The following is a 23,922-nucleotide window of genomic DNA, read 5'->3' as shown; positions in this document are numbered from 1 at the left end:
TGTGGACAGGAGGAAAGATCAAGTTATCTGAAGTAAGGCCACACTGGTGGATGAAGTTTTTCAGACCAAAATAACGTTCACTGTAGTCCATTTTTGGGTCCAACATCTTTTGCAGTTTTTATAAATTACCCAAACTGAGATGCAGGTAGCAGCATTATGAAATTTCTAGATGCTACAAAAGTTGGTAAAGTGATGATGAGAATGGTTACAGATTTAAAAATGATTGTATCTTTTGGCAATGAATTAAATTCAACGGACAGCTGAGATGAAACTGGTCTGGAGCTGAGTATTACATTCACTGAGTTAGACACAGCATCAAGAAAAATACAACTGTTTATTGTGACAGCCAGACAAGCCTGGTGCAAGTGTTACAGTAATTGGCTGTGTGACATAATCCTTAATGTGTTCACGGCCCCACCTTCTGGTACCCTCAGAGCTGCTGTGCATGCACCACACTACATCCATTTTTTAAAGACAAGAAATGAGCAGCTCTATATAAAGAGAGAACCATTTTGCACAGGAGTCTCATGTACACTGATAGGTCAACACAGAGTGATTGTAAAGTTGTATGTTTAAATAAATTCAAAACTATAAACTCGTCAATCTGGTTACATTCAATAAATTATATACACACTAAAATACAGCATAACATTCTTTTTCTCCACTTTACTCTGGATCTCCATGTAGATTATGTCCCTGATCCACATCAGTTGCATAGCTATTGACATCTTCAAAGATGCTCTTGTCTCTCAGGCCACTTTGTGAGAAAGCTGCGCCCTCAGTGCATTTGTTGCACCCTCCCTGCTCATGGACATCTATGCTCTGTGTGCTCTGGAGTACAGTCGCATTCCTCCTGTCAGACTCCCCTATTCTTATGCTGCCCTCCTGTTCTGCTTCCTCTCATCTCTGCTTTCTTTTGGTCTCTGCCTTTTCCCCACAATTTAAAGGCTCTTCTGGCATTCTTGAGTTATGGCATATTGGAGGGGAACCAATATCCTGGCCGGGAGGTTTGCTGGTGCTACTCGGGAGGGTTTAAACTAGTTTGGCAGGGGGATGGGAACCAGAGTACTGGGTCAGAAAGTGGAGGGATTGAGAGGAAGGTAGATGTCATGACCAATAAGAACAGGCAGGAGCATGGTAATAGACACAATGTGACAGACAGGTTGGTGTGTGTATGTTAATGCTAGGAGTATTACGGGCAAGGGTGATAAACATCGAGCATGGAACTATGATGTTGTGGCCATAACAGAGACTCGGTTGAGAGAGGGACAAGAATGGATGCGTAATGTTCTAGGGTTTCGATGTTTTAGCAAAGGTAGAGAAAGAGTTAAAAAGGGTGGGGAATTGCACTACTAATCAGGGACAATATCACAGCTGCACTCAGAGGGGACATAATGGAGGGCTCGTCCACTGAGTCTACATGGGTAGAACTCAAAAATAAGAAAGCTGCAATCACTCTGATCTGCAATCCCAATAGCCACCGGGACATAGAGGAACAGATATGCAGGCAGATTAGGGAAAGGTTAAAAACAACAGAGTTGTTGTAGTGGGTAACTTCAACTTCCCTAATATTAACTTGGACCTCCTTAGTGCAAGAGGCTTAAACGGGGCAGAATTCATTAGGTGTGTCCAGGAGGGTTTCTTAAATCAATATATAGATAGTCCAACAAGCGAGAGGCCATATTGAATCTGGTTTTGGGTAATGAGCCTGGCCAGGTGACTGACCTTTCAGTAGGAGAACAGTTAGGGAACGGTGACCACAACTTCTTAAGTTTTAAAATAACTATAGATAAGGATAAATATGGACCTTGAGGGAGAGTATTAAATTGGGGCAGGGCAAATTACAAGAGTATTAGGCAGGAACTAGGGAGAGTTAATTGGGAACAGCAGTTTTTGGGCAAGTTTGCATCTGACATGTGAAGGGTGTTTAAAGACCAACTGCACAGAGTACAGGACAGATGTGTTCCAGTAAGAGGGAAGGACAAGGATGGCAAGATAAGGGCCCTTTGGATGTCAAAAGAGGTGGTGAATTTCATCAAGAAGAAAAGGGAAGCGTTTGTAAGCTTTAGGAAGCTAAAATCAAACAGAGCCCTTGAGGATTTTAAAGAAGCCAGAAAAGAACTCAAGAAGGGAATTAGGGAAGCCAAGAGGGCCCATGAAAAGTCCTTGGTAAGTAAAGATTAAAGAGAATCCTAAGGCATTCTATGCATACATCAAGAGCAAGAGGATAAGAAGCAGGTAGGACCACTCAGTGATAAAGGAGGGAGCATGTGCTTGGAGGCGGAGGATGTGGTTGAGGTCCTAAATGAGTACTTTGCATCAGTATTTACCAAGGAGAAGGACGTGGAGGATAGGGAGATCAGAGTGGAGCATGAAATATGCCATTGCAAGATAATGAATGAGGTAGCATTAGGTCTCTTAAAGAACATTAAGGTGGATAAGTCCCCAGAGACTGATGGGATATACCCCAGGTTATTGAGAGAGGCAAGAGATGAAATTGCTGGGGCCTTGACCAATATCTTCGTGTTCCCTCTAGCCACAGGCGAGGTCCTAGAGGACTGGTGAGTAGCTTATGTCCTTCCATTATTCAGGAAGGAAAATAGGATAATCCTAGAAGTATAGACCGGTGAGTGACATGTCAGTGGTAGGGAAGTTACTGGAGAGGATTCTTGGGGATAGGATTTATGAGCATTTGGAAAACATGGCCTAATTAGGGACAGTCAGCATGGCTTTGTGCAGGGCAAGTCATGTCTTACTAACTTGATTGAGTTTTCGAGGTGACAAAGATGATTGATGAAGGTAGAGCTATGGATGTTATCTACTTGGATGTTAGTAAGACGTTTGACAAGGTCGCTCATGGGAGGCTCACCCAGAAGATTAAGATGCATGGGATCCACAGTTGTTTAGATTCAGAATTGGCTTGCCCATAGAAGATAGAGAGTAGTGGTTGATGGGACATTCTGGCTGGAGGTCCATGACTAGTGGTGGTAGGCAGGGATATGTACTGGGACCTCTGCTGTTTATGATATCTATGGGGTCCAAGTTCATAGCTCCTACATAGGTTAATAGGGCAGTAAAGAAGGCATATTAGCATGCTTGCCTTTATTAGTCGAGGAATTGAGTTCAGGAGTCAGGAAGTTATGTTACAGCTTTATAAAACTTGTTAGGCCACCTCTGGAGTATTGCATCAGTTCTGGTCACCCCATTACAGGAAGAATGTGGAAGCTTTGGAGAGGGTGCAAAGAGGTTTACCAGAATACTGCCTAGATTAAAGGGCATGTGCTATAAGGAGAGGTTGGACGAGGGTTGTTTTCTCTGGAGTGGCAGAAACTAAGGGGAGATCTGATAGAGATTATGAGAGGCATAGACAGAGTAGAGAGCTGGTATCTTTTTCCTAGGGTTGAAATGTCCAATGCTAGAGGGCATGCATTTAAGGTGAGAGGGGGTAAGTTCAAAGGAGATGTGCAGGGCATGTTTTTTTTACACGGAGTGTTGGGTGCCTGGAATGCGCTGCCAGGGGTGGTGGTGGAGGCAAATACTATAGAGGCATTCAAGAGGCTCTTAGATTGGCAAATGCATGTGCAGGAAATGGAGGGATATGGACATTGTGTTGGCAGAAAGGATTAGTTTAGTTGGGCATTTGATTACTAATTTAATTTGGCACAAGATCATGGACTGAAGGGCCTGTTCCTGTGCTGCACTGTTCTATTGAGCAGACATTATCAATATAAAACCAGACTCATAGAAAAGATTTACTGCTTGGCTTGCATCCTAAAATTTGCCATGATGCTGTGTATTTTCTTCTCGATAGGCTCCATCTGTAACAGCTGACCCATGTTAAGAACTCCACAATCAGCAACAATCTGGTTGAGGACAAACACTTTGACAGTGACACCACCAGCTTCAACAGACACCTTACTCAGATTCCAGTGCTCATTGTGGTCTCGCTTCAAGCTTCATGTGTGATTCCAGTCAGGCCTACAGTTACCAAGCCTCAGATGTGTTTATTCTATCTTAGCTGAATCAGCCACACACCATTTAGATTGGAGCCTTTGCTCCTGACTCTTCTTTCATGACAGATTCCAAGAGGACCTTTCTGAGAAGTACCATTCTGGTGCATCAGATGAATCCTCTCATCTGTCTGAAATAATGAAACCACTTCTTGTTTCACAATTCCAAACTGAGTTTCCTGATACAGATTCTATTTACTTCTGTGTCCTCTCATGATGTTCGTGTCCTATTTCTGGGTCTCTGACTGCTTCAGTCATGCTGACCATGCATCCTGATGTTGCTCTTATTAAACTCCATTAGCCTTTCCAAAATCACAAAGTACACATGTCCTAATTCTGATCAGAACCAATCTGTGCACCTGGGGCTACTAGTTCTTTATCTCTAAAGAAGGTTCCCAATTTTTTTTTGAGACGGAGCACATAGGCACAGCTGGTAGAGCTGATGATTCACCCCTCCCAATGACCCAGTTTCAATTCTAACCACTGGTACTGTCTGGAGTTTATATGTTCTCCCTGTGTGGTTTTACTCCAGGTGGTCTGGTTTCCTCCCACATCGCAAAGACGTGCAGGTTGATAGGTTAATTGGCCACTTTAAATTTCCCCTAGGACGTAGATGAGTTTTAGAAGTGGAGGGAAGTTGAGGGGGATATGGGGATTATAAAATACCATTAGAGCAAATGGCTGTTAGACGGTCAGCACAGATCCAATAGGCTGAAGGCCTGTTTCCATACTGTATGACTCGTGTGACATGTATCTAAACCTTTACCCTTGGTCCATATTCTTCAACAGAACTTTAAGGCTTTGACTACCCACTTCCACTTTTCCTTGCAACCTTGTCACGTTAACTGGTACACTGATTAAGTGCTGCTTCATAGCCTGCACAATTGACTGTTCTGAACAATGGAGCCATTTTTCCCATAAGTTCTGTTTGCTCTGCCAGTGTCTGCCCTCAGTGGTGCTTTCCAGAGTTGCAATATCTTACTCTCCTTAAACCCAAGTGCTCCTTCCCAATATTCGTCAGTGGCAGAATGCACACCTTTCCCACAGCCACCTTACTTGGTGCTGACTCGCAGTCGACTTCTGACTGCCTAGGCAATGCCTCTGCTTGGACCATTGGCTCACTTGGGTGCCTTTAACCCCACCCTCCTCCCCCCCCACCCCCCCCCCCCCCCCCATTCTACTGTTCCATACCAAAGGCAAAGCAAGTGATTCTGGAGGGAAAGACCTAGCTGCTCATCATTTCTCACTACAATGATGGTTGAGCATAAATAAAATGTTAGCTTCAAGGGTTCTAATCCATGCCCCACTATCAATTTCTGGGTAGTCTGATTTCTCTATTCCCCTAAGCCAAGGGGCCCTCCTTTCTCCTACTGTTTGTAATGTTTTTTTTTAAGAGCATTTGCACAATTAGACATTACAGTCATTAGCAGTTGGGCCTCTGGGTATCTTGCAGCATTACTGAGTGGTCTGCTGCACTCGTCACAATGTCCTATTTTTTTCAATGGCAGTTGTGCACTCACTGCAGTCTTTTGCATTGTTACCATCTGTGATGGTAAATCAAAGACTTCAATGTGCATGGCTAAGTGTCACTGTTAGCTTCAGTAGTATTCAACAAGTGTATTTCCTTGTCTCCAGGCAAGCCATGGAATCCAACTCTCAAGGTCAGCCACATTTTGTTTGTTTCTGCAATTTTCCTACTTTGGTACCATTATAACAGTGGGCTGCTTTAAATGGTCAGGCAGAAGCTATGTGTTTCCCTGAAGTCAGTAACAGAACCTCCCATCTTTTGTAGTCAGGTTACCCATGGTTTTCCCATCTTTCTGATTCCTGTGGTTAGTTGGTTTTCGACCACATCTACCCTTAATGCCCATGTGACCAGGTTCTGGTGGGAAATGTACATCTGATGCTGCCATTACTGCCCCAGTAGCATTGTGCAATAAACTCATGTGTGCCCCTGGAACTGACTGACGTTCCTTCATATCTCTCAATGCTATTTCCATTGAAAGTGCAGTTCTCATTGCCTACTCAAGTGTAAGGTCCTGCTTGTTAAAGAGTTTGGCCTGTATTTGCTTGTTACTTATCTCTCGCACTAATCTGTCCCTCAACGTGTTGTCCAACAACACTCCAAAATTATACTGCCTTGCTAAATCCTTCAGATTGACAATGTAATCCCCAATTACCTCCTCTGGTATCTGGTTACAAGTACTGAACTTTTATTTCTGAAATATCTCAGCTGGTGCTGGGTCAAGGTATGCTTTTAACTCTGCAACTATTTCATCAAAAAGGATGTCAACTGCATTTTGTGGTGCCAGCCAATTTGCTGGTTATGTGTAAGTGTCAGAACTCACCTCTGTTAGTAATGTGACTTTTTTTTCTGCTAGTAGATAGCTGAACTTTGTTCTTCAATATTGTTTTCTATGGCCTCTAAAATGTTACTAGCCTTGAAAGGACATGTCCAAATAAATACTATATCATATTTCCTGAGCATTCCAATATACCTCATTTGTGTCATTTTTGCCATTTTGTCTTTAGCTTCTCTGTGTGTGCCAGTCTTATTTTAACTTTAAAGAAAGCCACCTTTTGCAAATTTGCAAAATCACTGTCTTCAGTCTGGGATTTCTGTACATCCTATATTTTAGCCAATATACTGTATCATGGGTTTACTGAAGTGGTTTAGAGCTGAATGCCATTTTCATGACTCTACTCATTTCCACATGGAGCATCAAGTAAAACACAAGTGTTGAGCCAGTTGGTCTTCAAATGAAGTGCAAGCCTGATACTATATTGTTTCGGTGATTAACCATATGTCACAATCCTTCAGGTTATAGCAACTCCTCCACCCTTAAAGTAACCATTACCTTCACAACTACTAGATATAAACCACAACAGAGCAAATGTGCTATGAGCATCCATGGTGTTATGAATTTGTTACGGCTGGCAGCTGACTTAATGTTATAATTATTAAAACCTTGTAGCTGGTCAGAGTTCCCAACAAAACCTCCAGGATATTTGACTCCCTTTTTGAAAGATGAGTCAGCCCTGTTGCCTGGAAACTTTGGAGAACAGAAGCCTGCCCTGCCAATCTATGGTACTGGCATCTTTGAGAAAGTTGTGAGCATCGAATGGGAAAGGGAAATGCAATATTTTCTGTTAATTTTAAAAAGTAAAGATTCCTATTTTGAGATTATGCAGATGTTGTTAAGTTAAATTCATACTCTCCATGTTTTGCTTTCTCATATTCCGGACCTGTTCTGTCTTTGGAGTCCATATCTGTTCAAACCTCATCATCTTTGTGCTCGTTTCTGTGTTTTGAAGGGTCCTCGACCTGAATTATTAACTTTTTCTCTTTCCACAGATGATGGCTGACCCCCTGAGTGTTTCGAGTATTTTCTGTTTTTATTTCTTTTTTAGTCTGTTATCTTTCCTATAACTTTTTCCTATTTTCGACTATTGGGTCTCCTTGGTAGTTTGTGATCCCATCTGCCAGTGTCGGTCTCATTGCTGACCTACTGCCCTGCTTGTTCTTGTCTGACTGACACTGCAAGGATTTTTGCTTTTTAAACTAAGAATCGTTTTCATCCCTTTTGTTGGTTCTGAGGAGCATCCACTCATCTTTGCCTTGTTCTGTGTAATTTTCTTCGTCATGTTTTCCAGCATCCAGCAAATGCACAATGGTTTTGTGAGACTTCCTCTGTTTTCTTTCCTGATCTTGGACATATACCTCACTCAGTTACAGTCCCCATTTGTTGGATGTCTCTGTTACATAAACCATAATTAATAACTGTATATTCTGAAGAATAATAAAGAATATACAATCAAACCATCCCTGCATCACTCTGTGCTGTGGCATGGGATCCATGTGCAGCCCCTTGTTTGTTCATCTGTGTCAATGACCTTGCCATCAGCAGCAAAAAACATTCCACCAGGCTTCCTGTTCCCTACTAATTTCCTTTATCCTACTGCTGAAACAAAAATAAGCAGCAGAGTGATGAAGCTATTTTTTAAAAATAATTTAAGGCAGAATTTCAATAACTCTTCCAATTTCCTACCTTAACATTGGCAGAAATCCCAGAGAATGGCCACAAAAGTCTGTATCCAATGACCATCCACCAAAATGTCCACAGGAGATTGAGAGGCCCATGCTGACATGGATCCAACTCCAAGCTCCTAGATGACAATCATAGTTCCTGTCTGAAAGATTTCTGACCAGACCACCAGGAAGTGTGGGCCAGGCAAGCTTTGAGGCTGGTTTTACACACATTAGTCAACAGGATCCTTAAAGGTTTCTGCAGAGAACCTTCAGAGAGAGTTTTCTTGTTGTGGTTTTTGGATATTTTGATCTTAAAATTAGTAAATGCTCATTTGATCAATATTGCTGGCTCAGAAATATAAATCGCATTAGATCGTACCTTATGTCCCTGAGAAAAGTGCTGAATATGGAACAAACAAGGGGAGGTTAAATTTAGTTTCTCGTGCTTCTGAAGTCTGAGCATTCTGGTGGAATCTCAGACTGATCTCATGGAGTCATACAGTGTGGAAACAGACCTTTCAGCCCATTGAGTCTGCACTGACCTTCAAGCATCCATTCGCACTAATCCTAAACCAGTCCCCACATTCCATCAACTTCCCCCAGTTTCTACAGCTCATCCACACACAAGTGGCAACTTACAGTGGCCAATTGACCTACTGCACTTTTTTTGAATGGGGTAGGAAACTATCGCAGCCAGAGGAAATCCACGTGGTCGCGGGGAGAACGTGCAAACTCCACGCAGACAGCACCTGAAGTCAGGATTGAATCCAGATGCCTGGAGCTATGAGGCAGCAGCTCTACCAGCTGCATCACCATCTCATGCAATCTCAGCCTGCTGCCACCAAGGCTTTGGTGTTCAGGGGAGGTTGTAGGATGGGTCTCAGCTGCCCAGCCATCTGTCCTCCAAAAGAAGGTCAGAAATATCCAGGTGCCACCTCAGGCAAGTGGCAGCGACCCTTCGAAGCATGAATCTGTTATCTTTTCTCAGGGTGACTGCAGTCCTAATTCTAGCCTTGCCTCTTAACAAGTGTTCCTGCTGTTGGCTATCAGTTGGCCAGCCCATTCAAGACAAGATGATGTACTGTGAAGCTGGGCTATGGAGGACCAGAGCTACACAAGGTTGTCCTACAGTCACTTCCACCAAGGGTCAGCAACCAAGGTCATGCTTCAGGCCTTGGGGAGCACTTCCTTGAAGCAGAGGAAGGGCACTGAAGTAATTGTGAGAGTGATTAGATGACATTTTGATGCAAAAGGTGTTGAGTTATCATTTGCTTTGGAGTGTTTATTTTGTATTTTTTGTTTTTGCATTGTGCTCAAGATAAAGCCGTGGTGGTCAATGACGGAAAAAGATGCAGGGCTGTTAGTTATCAGGGAAGTGTTTGCTGGATGAGATGCTTTCAGCCGGCCCAGGCAGAAAGGGCCATCAGGTTTGTCTTTTCCTTACCCTCCTGTTTCTCTGCCTTTTGCTTCACAATTATACATAGAACATTACAGCACAGTACAGGCCCTTCGGCCCACAATCTTGTGCCGACATTTTATCCTGCTCTAAGATCTATCTAAGCCTTCCCTTCCACATAGCCCTCCATTTCTCTATCATTCATGTGTCTATCTAAGAGTCTCTTAAATGTCCCTAATGTATCTGCCCCCACAACCTCTTCAGAAAGTGCATTCCACGCACCCACCACACTCTGTGTTTAAAAAAAAATTACCCCTGACATTCCCCCTTATACCTTCCTCCAATCACCTTAAAATTATGTCCTTTCATGTTAGCCATTTTCACCCTGGGAAAAAGTCTTTGACTGTCCACTCGATCTATGCCTTTTATCATCTTGTACACCTCTATCAAGTCACCTCTCATCCTCCTTCTCTCCAAAGAGAAAAGCCCTAGCTCACTCAACCTATCCTCATAAGACATGCTCTCCAATCCAGGCAACATCCTGGTAAACCTCCTCTGCACCCTCTCTAAAGCTTCCACATCCTTCCTATAATGAGGTGACCAGAACTGAACACAATACTCCAAGTGTGGTCTAACCAGAGTTCTACAGAGCTGCAACATCACCTCGCGGCTCTTGAACTCAATCCCCCGACTAATGAAGGCCAACACTCCATACGGTTTCTTAACCCTATCGATCTGCGCGGCAACCTTGAGGGATCTGTGGATGTGGACCCCAAGATCCCTCTGTTCCTCCTTGTTTGGCATTTAGTTGTGATCTGAATAAATATGTAATTGCTGTCACCAACTTCATCGAGACCTGCGTGGATGAGTGTGTGCCTTCAACAACATACAGAGTTTTCCCAAACCAGAAGCCCTGGATGAACCAGGAGATCCGCAGTCTACTGAGGGCTAGATCTGTGGCGTTCAAGACCAGCGATCCAGAATCCTACAAGGTCCAGGTACGACTTACGGAAGGCCACCGTGAGAGTGAAAAGGCAATCCTGTGTGAAGTTAGAGACACAGTCGGATGCACAACAGCTGTGGCAGGGTTTGCATGCCATTACTTCCCATAAGGTGAAACCTAACAGCATAAATGGTGGTGATACTTCACTCATCACTGAGCTCAATGCCTTTTATGTACACTTTGAAAGGGAGAATAACACCTGTGCGAATCCCCAAAGCATCTGGCAACCCTGTGGTTTCTGTCTCAGAGGCCGATGTCAGAGCATCCTTCAAGGGGGTGAACCCTCGCAAAGAGTCAGGCCCCAACAGTGTACCTGGCAGGGTACTGAAAACCTGTGCCAATCAATTGGCTGGAGTGTTCAAGGACATCTTCAACCTCTCACTGCTGCCGTCTGAGGTTCCCACCTGCTTCAAAAGGGCAGCAATCATACTGATGCCCAAGAAAAGAAGGGTGAGCTACCTCAACGAATGTTGCCCGGTAGCACTCACATCTACTGTGATGAAGTGCTTTGGGAGGTTTCTTTATGGCTAGAATTAGCTCCTGCCCAAGCAAGGACCTGGACCTGCTGCAATTCACCTACTGCCGCAAGAGGTCTTACAGCAGACACAATCTCACTGGCTCTCCACTCTGCTTTGGAGTATCTAGCCAGCAGCAAAATATATGTTTGGCTGCTGTTTATTGACTACAGCTTGGCATTCAACACCATCATCCCCTCAGTATCACCAAGCTTCAAAACCTGGACCTCCGTGCAACTGGATCCTTGACTTCCTTATCGGGACATCACAGTCAGTGTGGATTGGTAATAACATCAGCTCCTTGCTGACAATTAACACAGGCACACCTCAACAATGCATGCTTAGCCCACTGCTCTACTCTCTCTACACTCGTGTATATGTGGTCCACCACAACTAAACCACAAATGTTGGATGGCATCTAGAATTGAACTGGCTCCTGTAGCTCCCATGCTACACATGCTGCAGAGCCAATCTGTATCTAAGCTATTTTTGCATCAAGCAAATACAGCTTATGTGTGAAATACAGATTGATTGATGTTCATGATATCCCTATGGCAGCTGAAAAGAGCCAAAGTTGACATATGTAGTGCTGCTATGACTTTGACTAAACATAGAAGAGAGGCCACAATGGTGCATTGAAGAGCTCCGAGGTTGGTCCCTGTGGCTCAGGCCTGAGAGGACTATGCTCTAGACTGCATCAACTTGTCAGCTGCCAGGATATAAGGCTGTCATTTATTTTGAGAACTTCTTGGGAGTACAGGACATTGACATCTCCACGACGCGAGGTGTTTGCTGAGACTCTCCATATTCACAACCCTGGGAGCCCTTTCTCAGCCAACTATGACCATGCACTGTTTCTTCTCATCTCTCATTTTCACTGAAGACCTCCAGCTTTGCTGATGGTTAAGCAAATCCCTTGGTGCAATTCAGTGGCAGTAGCTTGAACGTGCCTCTGACAATCCAGTGACTCTGAATCTCTAGCAATGAAGTGGACATGCCTCAGTATGAAGAAGGATGCTCAGCAAATGATTAACTCAAGGGAGGTTGGTTGTTTGGATGTTTTGGTGTTAGGCGTATCTATTGTATTTTTTTTTGGAGTGCACAGTTTCAGGGTGTAGACAGCACAGTCCACAGAAGGATCAAGCCTCATCTGCCTTATCTACTTCCTACGCTTCCTCATGTTTCTCTGTATTCAGCCTGATGCAGTGTTGATAGTCTCAGCACAGACTGACTACTTGACATAGGTCAGATGTGTTTGAATGAAGCAACTGTGCTGAAGTACAATAGAAGTCAGCAGCAACACACCCAATAGGAATCTAAAAATTGTTGGTGTTAGTAGTAGATATGACATTCCTCCCTCTGCCATTTTAACACAGGCAATCTGTTTATCTGAAATTAGTTAATTCCTCTGTCAGAGTAAGCTGTCTGTGGAATGTAATCTGTGGGTCATGTTATTTGCTGATTTTTGTCATGAGTGATTTCTGGGCTATAGAGATCAGAGCCAATTTTCTCTTAGTATCTATTGAGTTTGAATTATGTGGTAATGATCTGCCTAGAAAGAGAAGTAGGTTTAATAACATATTTATATTGCCATACAGACAAAGATTCTAAGCGTAGAGGCTGATTCCACATTTTACATGCTTTCAGAGTGATAACATCAAAAGGATGGTTTTTCCACTGGTCTTGGAAACAATACACCTCTGGCCATAAATGTAAAATGACTGCCCCACAAGCCACCCCAGCCAGCCTCCCCCCATTCCCAACCACCCACCTGCTGTTGGCTTCTGGGGTACCACTTTCTTCTAAGCTGAGAAATATTTCTGTACAAACCAGGCATACTGTTTTCACGAACCATATTCATATGGAGCTATTCCTGAACAAGAGGAGCCCCTGCGGCCAGAATCATAAGGTCACAAACGCAACTTTTATCCTCCCAATTGCTGTGTTGTTATTGCTGGTACTTAAAACCTTCTTGGGTAAAGCTCATACGCCAGCCATTCTAACACATTCAGGAACCCTGCGCACTGTCAACATCTATTAAGGGTTTCACACCATTGTCCTGCAATCGTGAAGGGCATTGCACTCAGATTTAGAGAATATTTTTGGTAACTTCACAGATAAGCCAAAAATGAGTAAGAGGTGCAGACATTTCAAAATGAGGCATAGTAGACATGTTAATAAGACGATAGCTTAATAATTCCAATACAGGTGGGACTTGTCCAATATTTAAACCTTTACAGAAACTGGAACAAAGCAGCTACTTAGTGAATAAGATATATGATTACTGTCACTGGGTCTGCACTCCAAGGAAAAAAAGTAACTTCAATCCAAAAGCACTGGCTCCTACTTTAGTAATCCCTATGCAATGCAGTATTTATTTAACTAGACAGTTTAGGTCATAGGTTAATAACAGGTTTGTTTATATGCGTCTCTTAGGTGGCTTCAATTAATCTGTTTGCACTCAGTAACATATGTTTGAAAGTATACTCTGACTAATGTAAACATCAACAAATCAATGTTATTGCTTGGAAACTGTATTTTGAAAGTTTTCAATGAGTCTCACTCTTGGGTTCACTGAAGCTTTGAAACTATAATCTTCTAATTCAGCTAGGAGTCCTGGTAAACATGACAGTAGCTAAAGTTAATTAACTTGTCATCAAACAGCAAGTGCAACTTGTATACAATTGTGTGAAAGTTCAATTATGTTGAAGGCAATTTGCCAGTAATCTGGAATGTAAATAAGGATGTCTTGCCATAAGTAGAAAACCCAAACCTAGAGTACTGACTACAGTTTAGATTTGGGTGTAATGCAAATGGGTATAAAGTTCCAACCTGCACTGTTCTAACTAAATGAAGCAAGATGCGTTTGTTACTTTTTTGTTCAGCTGATTTGTTGGTGGGGCCTATTCTGGCCACTTTACTTGTACTTTTGCCATTTACTTTTGCAAGATCCTTTTGTCCTGCAGGACCTCAACATTGAGGATGGAGTCAGGACTTTGCACCCACAGATCCTCAAAAGGGAAGTCGGGATTTGCCTCTTAGGTCAGCGGGAAGCGCAGATGATTCACAACAGGCAGCAAGTTCTGGGCCATTATGAGAGCGACATACCTGCCAGGAGCCCAGTAAGAATTGGTGGAGTTGTGGACAATGAAGGTCATCAAAAGATGCAGCAGGATATAGATTAGTTACAGTTATGGGTGGAGAAATGGCAGATGGAGTTTAATCCAGGCAGTTGTGTGGTGTTACATTTTGTGAAGCCAAGTGTAAGGGGAAAGTATGCAGTTAATGGCAGGACCCTTACCAGCATAGATTTACAGAGGGAGCTTGAAGTCCAAGCCCACACGTCCCTGAAAGTGGCAACATAAGTGGATACAGTGGTAAAGAAGGCATGTGGGTATAGCGTATAAGAGTAGGAAGTCATAATGCATTTGTATTGAACTTTGGTTAGGCTGCACTTGGAGTATTGGGTGCAGTTCTGGTAACCCCATTGTAGGAAGGATGTGGAGGCTTTAGAGAGGGTTCAGAAGAGGTTTACCAGGATGCTGCCTGGCTTAGAGGGTACTAGCTATAAGGAGAGGTTGGACAAACTTGGATTGTTTTCTCTAGAGCATCAGAGGCTGAGGGAAGACCTGACAGAAGTTTATAAAATTATGAGAGGCATAGATAGGGTAAACAGCCAGAATCTTTTTCCCAGGGTAGAAATGTCAAATACTAGAGGGCACAACTTTCAGGTGAGAGGGGGAAAGGGGATGCGCAGGACAAGCTTTTGAATCCCATTTAGTGTTACCGCCCTGACCATGGTTTTGTTGCTTCTTTCATCTCAATCATGGATAGGGACATCGCTGATCCGATTCTTTGTATCATTCACCATTTCCATTCCCAGTTCAAAACCCATTTCCTTCTGTCTTATACATAAAAAGATAGAGAAGGAGGTCACTTGGCCCATTGGATCCATGCTGGCTCCCAAGGCAGCCCTTTAGTCCCATTTCTCCTTTCTATGACCAAGGGATGTAGATGTAATTGGACATAACGCAGAGCTTCACCATTCCCTCCATGAAAACACTTTTGAGCCTTATCTTCTACTATCAAAATTATTTACTGACCCAGGATCATCCTGGAATACAAAAATAACCCCAGGTGTTTTTCTCTATTGCGAACCCCCTCCCTAACTCTTTCTCTCCTAGCTCCTCTACTTCTAGTAACAATTGCAAGGAGACATTTCTCTCATTAAGATCAGTTACCTCTCCTCCATTCCTCCCTTCCCTTTGCTTACCTGGTGCCAGCACCAAACTTGCCAGTTTATCTCCATTCTTTCCTCATCATCAACCACTCCTTTGACCCTATTCAATGGTAACCCAACTTCATTTCTTGTTTCCCATGTTAGCTGATGTTGTTAATTGATCTGATCTTGTTCAGTCTGAAACCAAACTGCTCGTGTTATATTTGGCCATATGACACTGCATACCCAGGCTATAAAGATGGCCTATTTCCACCTACATTGCTCAGCCTTTTCTAAACCCATTATCCAGGCCTTGCTATCTCTGGATTTGACTCTTCCAGCATTGCAGGTCATCCTTCCTTGTTTGCTCTCCATGAAAATCATCTAAAATTTTGTTTCAAAAGAATGGTGTAAAGAGCAGGGGAATGGGATTGATGGAATTGCTCTACCAAGAGCTAGCATAGACCTAAAGGACTGAATGGCCTATTTTGTGCTATAACATTTCTGTGCTTCTAATTCCATGTTTACTCATCATTCCTGTTCTTACTGACCAATATCTCCCAGTTAAACAATGCCTTAGTTTTAAAATTCTCCCACTTGTTTTCAGATCCCTCTGTGGCATAAACTCTTGCACTCTCCAGAATTATTGAATTCCTTTCTCGTCTCTTGATGATTCCCAAATAGAAATGATGAATAGACTGGATCCATTTTCTGTTGAGAGAAGATATCTGGGGAGTGACCTAATTAAGGTCTTTAAAATTATGATTGTTTTTGATAGACTGGATTTAGATATAATGCTTCAAGTTATGGTGGAGAGCAGAGCTAGAGACCATCAGTATAAATTATCAGAAAGTTGGTGAAGATGTGGAGCTTGCTACCACAGGGAATGGATGAAGTGAGTATTGCGGTTGCATTTAAGGGGAGACTGCACAAGCATAAGAGGGAGAAGGGAATAGAGAGTTACACTGATAGATTTAGATGAGAGAATCAGGTGGAGACTTGAGTAAAGCATAACTGTTGGCATGGGCTGGTTGGACCAAATGGCCCATTTCTATAATGGAAATACTGAACAGGTCAGGCCGCATCCGTGGGTAGAGAGAGTTAATGTTTCAGCTCAATGACCCTTCATCAGAGCTGGGAAGGAGACTAAAGAAGCTTGTTAAGCTGCTGGGAGGGTGTTGGAGGGGGGTGTTTCTGAAAGGGTAAAACCACGGAGGTAAATTGTAAACAAGGTTATCTGGTCAGTGAGTGAATGGGAGCAGTTGGAGAGTGAGAACAAAGGGAACAGAATGTAAGAGTTGTGAAATGCAGGAGGACATGTCTGGCACGTTAGGCTGGGCACATCCTCCACTCCCAGAGGGAGAAGGAGGAGGGAAAATAGCAAACAAGCTGATCCAATGTCACAGGTAGACAACTGATACTGATACAGAGAAGTTATCTGAAGTTTTCATTGGCCTGTTTTTATGTTGTATATCCCATGTAAATGGGCTTCAGCTGCTAAGGCCCTAAGCTTATGGTATTTCCTCCTTAAATGTATTTGTCCGTCTTTCTGCTCCTTTTGTGAAGTTCCTTAAAACCTACCCGTGCGACAAAGCTTTTGGTCATCCACCCAGACATGTGGTTTCATGTTAAGTATTTTTTGATAACTCTTCTAAAAGTGGCTTAGGATGTCTTGCTACATTAAAAGGTACTATGTAAATATCTATTGTGTTTTGTGTTTTTGACACAATTGTGAAGAAGACTACTGGCAGTTAGAAGGGAGCATGTATTGTGTGAAGTGCATCTCATTATGAAGGAACCAGCATCCAGATTAAAGATTGGCAGTTTTAAGGCCTAGTGCATCAGTAATACATCAATGTGACAACAACAGCCAGCTGGTAACCAGAAGGTGCTATAAATTGTCTTGAGCATTTACTGAGCATTTGTTCATTTTTGGATGTGAAGAACAAGATGCATTCTTTTTCTTTAAATTGTACAATGTGCCTTTGAAAAGCCTGAATTCATTGTGAGGTGGTCAATATGTGCAAGCTATATGTTTAACCATTTATTTTATTATCATAATCAAATAACCTGTCATACACTAGCTGATGTTATTCCAAATACAATAGCTATTTAGAGCTAGTGTAACATTGTACAGAGATCCCAGAGGTTACCACAGTTGGTGCTGGATGAAGAGTGAATTAGACTTGGCATTACTAATTTCTCTGTTGTAAACCCTGCCATATATCACTGTGCTATTACATTAACTGTGATTACATGGAGGGCAGATGGCATCTGTGGAAAGACCCCAGAGTGAGTCAGTGCCCTTCTGAGCATCAGGCAATGATTTGAACAGGAAAATTAGTTAAAAATAAATCACTATTTTTTAATCATGGTGAGCATTCACATCGCTTAACTTCATTAGTGATCACATTGACGCAAAGGTTAAAGTTAAGATTGCACAATAAAGTATTAGGAAAAAACATTTTAACATTGATAAACCAGCTTAAACTGTGTGTGTGAGATTAAAAATGGAATAACTGACCAGGTCAGGCAGCATCTATGGAAAGATTTTTTTATGTAATGAGAGTATTTTTGATCTGGAACTCATAACCTGTACATGTAGTGAAAGCAGAGCTAATCAAGGCTTTCAAAGGGGTGTTGGATAGGCACAAGGAAAAAATAATATGCACAGCTTCAGCGGGGGGAGGGGGGGATGGGGAAGGAGATTAATAGGATTGTGCTGATATGGACTCGATGGACCAAATGGCTACCTTCTGTGCAGTATCCACCCTATAATTCTCTGGTCCCCATCCTCAATGTCCTACTGGATCGGTAATTAATTCTTGCTCAAAGACTGGCTTTTAGCTTCTCCAGTTCCCAATGCAGTTTGATGCTGCTGCAATGTGCTGTTTCTGAGATTCAATGCAGTCTACTGTGCAGTAATATGTCAAAGGTTTGACTTGCCTGAGGCTGGCACAGAACCATCTATAATGTGCTTTCTGCTATCAGTTCTGAAAATGAGATTTTTTTCCCAACACTGCATTTATGCAAACATGGAATAAATATGTATTTGGTAATAAAATCATGAAGATGTGTCAGATGTTTAATAGATACATTAATCTCCAAGTCAGATGCAATCTCCTGACTATTGCCATTCGGCTGAGATAATTTGATTGACGTTTTTAGTTTGTAACCTTCCTTGAGATATCCTTTATCTTAAAAATCTAATATTTTAATCCAAAGTATGACCTTTATTTTTTTTTAAAAAAGCACACCTTCTCTCAGTCACACTTGGACACATTTTGAGGTTCATAAGATGGTTCCAGTTTTATGTGTTTTTACTATTTTGTGTTGGTGCTTAGAACCAGGAGAACACCTTATTTACTGTGCATTTTATAATCGTAACTGGTTTCACTCAAGGAATGGTTAAAATTATCCACAAATTAAAACCTGTTTCAGCCACCATCATTGTGTTATGCACATAAATTCACTGGTGGAAAGAGAATAAAGAACGGAAACTTGGCAGTCCTAATTAAGTGAGCCCTGCTAGTTTCCGTTTAAGCTTGTAGCTGGTGAATTGTCAGTCTGTTGTGTATTCCACTTTGACAGATGTGGGGGGGAAGGGGGAGGATTGGCAGGGACAACAATGCCATACTCATTTCATGACAATGATGAGCACTTTGTTTCTGGAGGTATCCAAGATTCAAATTATCCTGTGCAAACTTTGTTCTTGTGGCATTGGAAAAGCTGAAATGAAAATATGGTTGTTTAGAAATTCAACCCTGGTTGGTCATGTTAAGTATGATGTCTGGGAGTGGCAGCACATTGTATTCTGCCTCTAAAATTTCATGGAATTGAACGCTTAGAGGTAGGTTACAAAGTGCTGATGAAAGCAGAGAGTGCATTTAACACCACTGACTAGGGATGTATGACGATGTATTTGTTTTAACAATTTAAATTTCCCCAAGGAGGGCTGCATGGCAAATTAAAATTTTTTTCTTGCTTAGATTATCTCCTAGATCATATTAAACAGTAGCATCCCACTCATTAAAAGATTGATAGATTTGAGTTAGACCTCCAAATGCTCTCATCTACCAGCAAACAAAAGCTGCATTTTCCTTAAATTAAGTTTGCTTTATGACCTAACGCAGGTTATTCCATACTGCAGTCGATTATGGAGAAAGCAGGGCAGAATGGCTGGCAAGTGAGCGCAATCTGTATTGAGAATTTCAATGATGCCAGTTACCGACGACTTTTAGAAGACCTGGAACGGAAACAGGAAAAGAGATTTGTGGTAGATTGTGAAGTAGAGAGGCTTCACAACATTATGGAACAGGTAATGCTATTGATTTCAATCAAATATTAGTAATTCATTCCTCATCTAATAACATCATTGTATGTCGAAGAAATGCTTACTGCTGAGAAACTATATAGTTGGAAAACTGATCACACCTTCTCTTCAGCAAGTTCTTGTTAGTAATACGTACCTCTGAGATTGCAGTGGAACTTCAAAATCAAAAACAAAGCTAAAATAAGATTAGAATTGATCAGTTTATTCTGAGAATACTGTGGCATTGTGCAGAACAAAGGATATTCATACTTTGAAAATTGAAAAGGTCACCACATATCTGCAGAAGCTGAAGGATCGAGGTGTGACGTTATCTTTCAATTTGCTGTGAGTCCATCCTTGAATATCAATTGCAGCCTCATTCAATTTAAAGCATCTGTCATATCTTAAGCAATGTTTAAGCAGTTTCTTCTCATTGACTAATGTATGCATTGTTTTGAAAACATTCTGCTTCCTGCCAATGCACAAGTATTGAATCTTAACCAAATTTGACAAGTTGCTGCCATGCATCAATCTGTGGAATCCTTTAAAAATTGGTACAAATAAAACCAATGACATTGCTGACAGTCTGACTACAACAGTGAATACATTTTATTTGCAGACATATTAGACTGGGACCTAGCCATGTCAAAACATTCAGACTTTGGGGTATTTTGCACAGAACTGCAGTGCTGCAGTGACAATATAAATAAAAGAATTTCCAGCAGCAGTGGAACTTACCTGCTCATTTCCATTGGCTTTAAGCCAATGACATATCTCAGAATTATTTTAAATTTTTTTTAACCCTAGTCAATAAAAATTATGCAGGTAATATTGACTTTAGGCAATAATGCAAAATGGATAGAAATGATCTATTTTTCTTTGTCAAGATCAGGCCAGGAATTCCATGGGACTGCTGGTAAGGGGCAAAAGGGTGGTGGGCTGAAAAATACACAAGAAGCCAGTGGCAGAAGAGGGCAGAGTTTAAGTTTTATGGCAGGCGTAGAGTTGGAGGAGATTAAAGATATTGAGAGATTCACAGAGAAGGGTGAGAATTTTATATTTGAGATGTTGGGGATATCAGGAGCTGATGTTGGTCAGGGCGAAGAGTTTGTAGGACTTTGTGTCTGATGGAATGTGAGAAGCAGAATTTTAAATGTGTTAAAATTTGTAGAGTGGAACATGGGAGGCTGGTGAGAGGAGCATTGGAAAAGTTGAATCTGGAAATGATCAGAACATGGATGAGGGGTTCTTCAGTTTTCTGGTATGGGGAGAGAGACAAGCAATGTTAGCGGAAGTAGGCACTCTTTGTGATGGAGAGGCTTTGGAGTACCAGCTTACCTACGGGGAAGACGGTCCATGGCAAAGGAATGGAATTTGTGGTTGGGACTGACATAATGGATTCCGTCTCCCCAGTATTTAGTTGCAGGAAATTTCAGCTTTTACAAGCCTGTGTGTTGGGCTGACAGTTGACAGCATAATCATTGGGAGACATGGAAGATTGGAGCTGGGGTTGTGGGCAGGAAGAATGGACCCTCTGACTGTGGACAATGTCTGAAAGTGTGTAAGTGAGGAAGTGGTTGGTGCCAAGCATAGATCCTTGGGGAAAATCTGGAACTAACAGGTTGAGAGTGAAAGTAACATTTATTAATGATTAGTTAACAGTAGAACTAAGTTACAGCATTCATATAAGTTGGACAGTGAAGAAGTGTTGGAAGAGGGTGATCTGATCAATTGTGTAAAAGATTGCTGAAAGATCACACATGATGAGGGGGGAAATAACACACCAGGCAGTTTTCCTTGCATCTTACTTTGCTCCTCCTGCAAAGTTTAACTGTTTTGCAGCACACTGATCCAAGTGATTTCCCATAGCTCCCTATTCAGATGTTTCAGACTTGCTTTGCTTTGAACTATTTACCAAAGGCAGCTTCTGGGACGACTCCAGCACTCTCCAGAAATAAAATTCTTAAAGTTGCTAGTCTCATCTGCAAATTACATATAGCAATGTGAGCACATGCAAACATTTGACCTTAAATATTGCAAGACATCACTATGTTACATCATCCCTTCCATTTATAAACATCTCATTTTATTATCTGAATTTATTTATATGTTATTGTAAACTTTTACTTTACTATTTATGTATAAACAAGTGATTATAAGTTACCTGTTAATGCACGTTTTAGCGTTAACATTGCTATAGTTGTAATAATTATGGCTGTATTATCAACAACAAATCATATCTAAAACAGGAATGAACTTTGCATTACATTAATAACATTAGAAGCTTAAAAATGATTGATTACAAATGACCACCTACTGTATTAGGTAATGACGGTTATCAGCTCCCACTGTATGAGCTGATGATAGCTATTAACATTAGGTTTAAACATCTGAGTCTATTAAACTTTGATGTAGGGGCTTGAAGATAATTGTTGCTCCTTTTATTATGTTAGTGACACTGAAAGCACTAGTTCTGTGAATAGCATTTCTGAAAGGCATGTGCGACATAAACAGGGTGAATTCAGAATTTCAGTGATGACTATTTTGGAGAAGCTTCCACTGCTGTAGTTCTGCGATATGAACGTGACGTTATAAGAAATGGGATTCATTCCAACGAAGTGTGCAAACTGACCTCCATGATTGAGAATAAATAATAAGGCTCTGCACTGAACATGGAATCTCACTGAATTTATATTTATGTCCTCTGAAAGTCAAGGCGAAAGCACCTCTCAATCACAATGAATCAGACACTCCCATTAGATTGCATGTACTGCCTTTTTTGCCCTCCCACATCACATTATCCATGCTGGGTCAACAGCAACGATCATGGGATAGATAACAATAAAATATTCTGCTTCCTGCCAGGATCACACACATTGTAACAGCACACCCAAAGTGTTTGGGAAGTAGACCAATTTGGGCCAATTAAAGTATTTAAGTTGTTAGATCCAGCCTGATAAGAAGGTAAAGATTCCCTGAAAATCAGTAGGAATAAAAAGGACATGATGATATAAAAAGCAGATGATTCTGTATTTTTTGAGTAGACATTGTTATGGGACTTGGTCAGGTAGAGCTTTGATGCACAGCTTTTACGTATTTTGAGAGGGGAATCAGATTCTCACTCCAAAACATTTCTGAGGATCACTCACATGAGGACAAGCACCATATTTCCTGAGAGATGCACACTGCTTTTGTTCCGACTGCTCTGATACTCGGAGGTTGGTGGCAGAGTGCCAGTGTCCCACAGCTTTGCGGAGGCTGTACTGGGAAATTGGCCCACTGAACTCATGCCAGGTTAGACCTGATGCAGATCCTGCAACTTTTTTCTTGTGTTTTCTGGTCTTCCATTGTTTTCAATAAAACATCTTTTAAAAGTTTAGTAACCTTTGCACTTCTTGATAGTATGATTAATTTTTAATACTTTTTGATAGTTTTTTGAATGATCCTGTCAGATGCATTCACAAATATCCAATGTCTTTTGACACTTTTGACAGCCAGTAAGCCTGGGGCCATGGCTTAGTTGGCTGTCAAAGCAATTTTTAAGGCCGGAGCTTGCTGTTTTCTGCCAATCACAAGCCAGCTTGGGAGCAAGTGGCTGCTCCAGGTAAGAGTAGGTAGGAGAGTGGCAAGTGTAGATAGCTCACCACTTACTGAAGTAAACTAGATGTACCTTCCTGGGGGATAAATCTGGCACACAGCCATATGATGTGTACTACAGAGGTAAAACAACATAAATATGAACTAAAAGAAAGGAACCTTTACTGATGTAAACTAAAGACCTACCGGTGTGAAACCTTTCATGAAAATTTTCTGTGCAAGATTAAATTAGATCTCAGTTGCTTGTAAGCAAATGGATTTTAAAAACAAAGCAACCAGATTTAGTGTTTGGAATTGCTCCAAAACACAAGATACGCAAGTGAGATGGAAAAGTTTGCTGAGCGAAAACATTTTCTGTTGTGAATTCATTTCAACTGAGTTTGCATCTTCTATCATAAGATAACACTTAATTCTGCATAATCCAGAACTGCATTGTATAATCAGTCAAACCATCTAGTTGTGTCAGCTGGTTGCCTGTTTGCCACTGCAGTGGTTAAATTAATTAAACTGTGATGCAGAAAAAGATGACATCATTCAAAGGATTAAGTTGAATTCGCAAATTGACAAGAGGCTTCTTAATAGATTTATTGTCTCCTTTGAGGATAGACATCCTGGAAATAAAACAGAGACCTATGTCCACTTGTCCCTTGATTCTCATTGTAAAAACTTGTTAGAGTGTGACCAAACCTAGTACGTGGTTTGCCTTAGCCACATACAAGAGGGTAGATTTTCTCATTATTGCAACAACACAAAATGGGAACCAGTAATACTCCTTTTACATCTTTCAGAAGGTTTAGTTCCATTGGCTTTTTGTTCTACTGGAAAACAAAATTTAGACGA

At 41.6% G+C, this 23,922-nt stretch overlaps 1 protein-coding gene across 5 annotated transcripts in view; it reads left to right on the top strand.

Moving 5' to 3' along the window:
• LOC127575732 (glutamate receptor 4) overlaps positions 1-23,922 on the top strand; it is a 169,944-nt gene that overhangs the window by 46,284 nt on the left and 99,738 nt on the right. For all 5 annotated transcript variants that reach the window (XM_052025734.1, XM_052025732.1, XM_052025735.1 and 2 more), the window contains one exon: positions 19,307-19,491. In XM_052025734.1, coding sequence (XP_051881694.1) covers positions 19,307-19,491 — 185 coding nt within the window. The remainder of the gene's footprint in view (positions 1-19,306; positions 19,492-23,922) is intronic.

Source organism: Pristis pectinata, chromosome 11 (genome assembly GCF_009764475.1).
Source record: "Pristis pectinata isolate sPriPec2 chromosome 11, sPriPec2.1.pri, whole genome shotgun sequence".
In the NCBI taxonomy this organism is placed as follows: Eukaryota; Metazoa; Chordata; class Chondrichthyes; order Rhinopristiformes; family Pristidae; genus Pristis; species Pristis pectinata.
The sequence above is the reverse complement of the archived record's forward strand: the minus strand, read 5'-3'. Positions and strand labels throughout refer to the sequence as shown.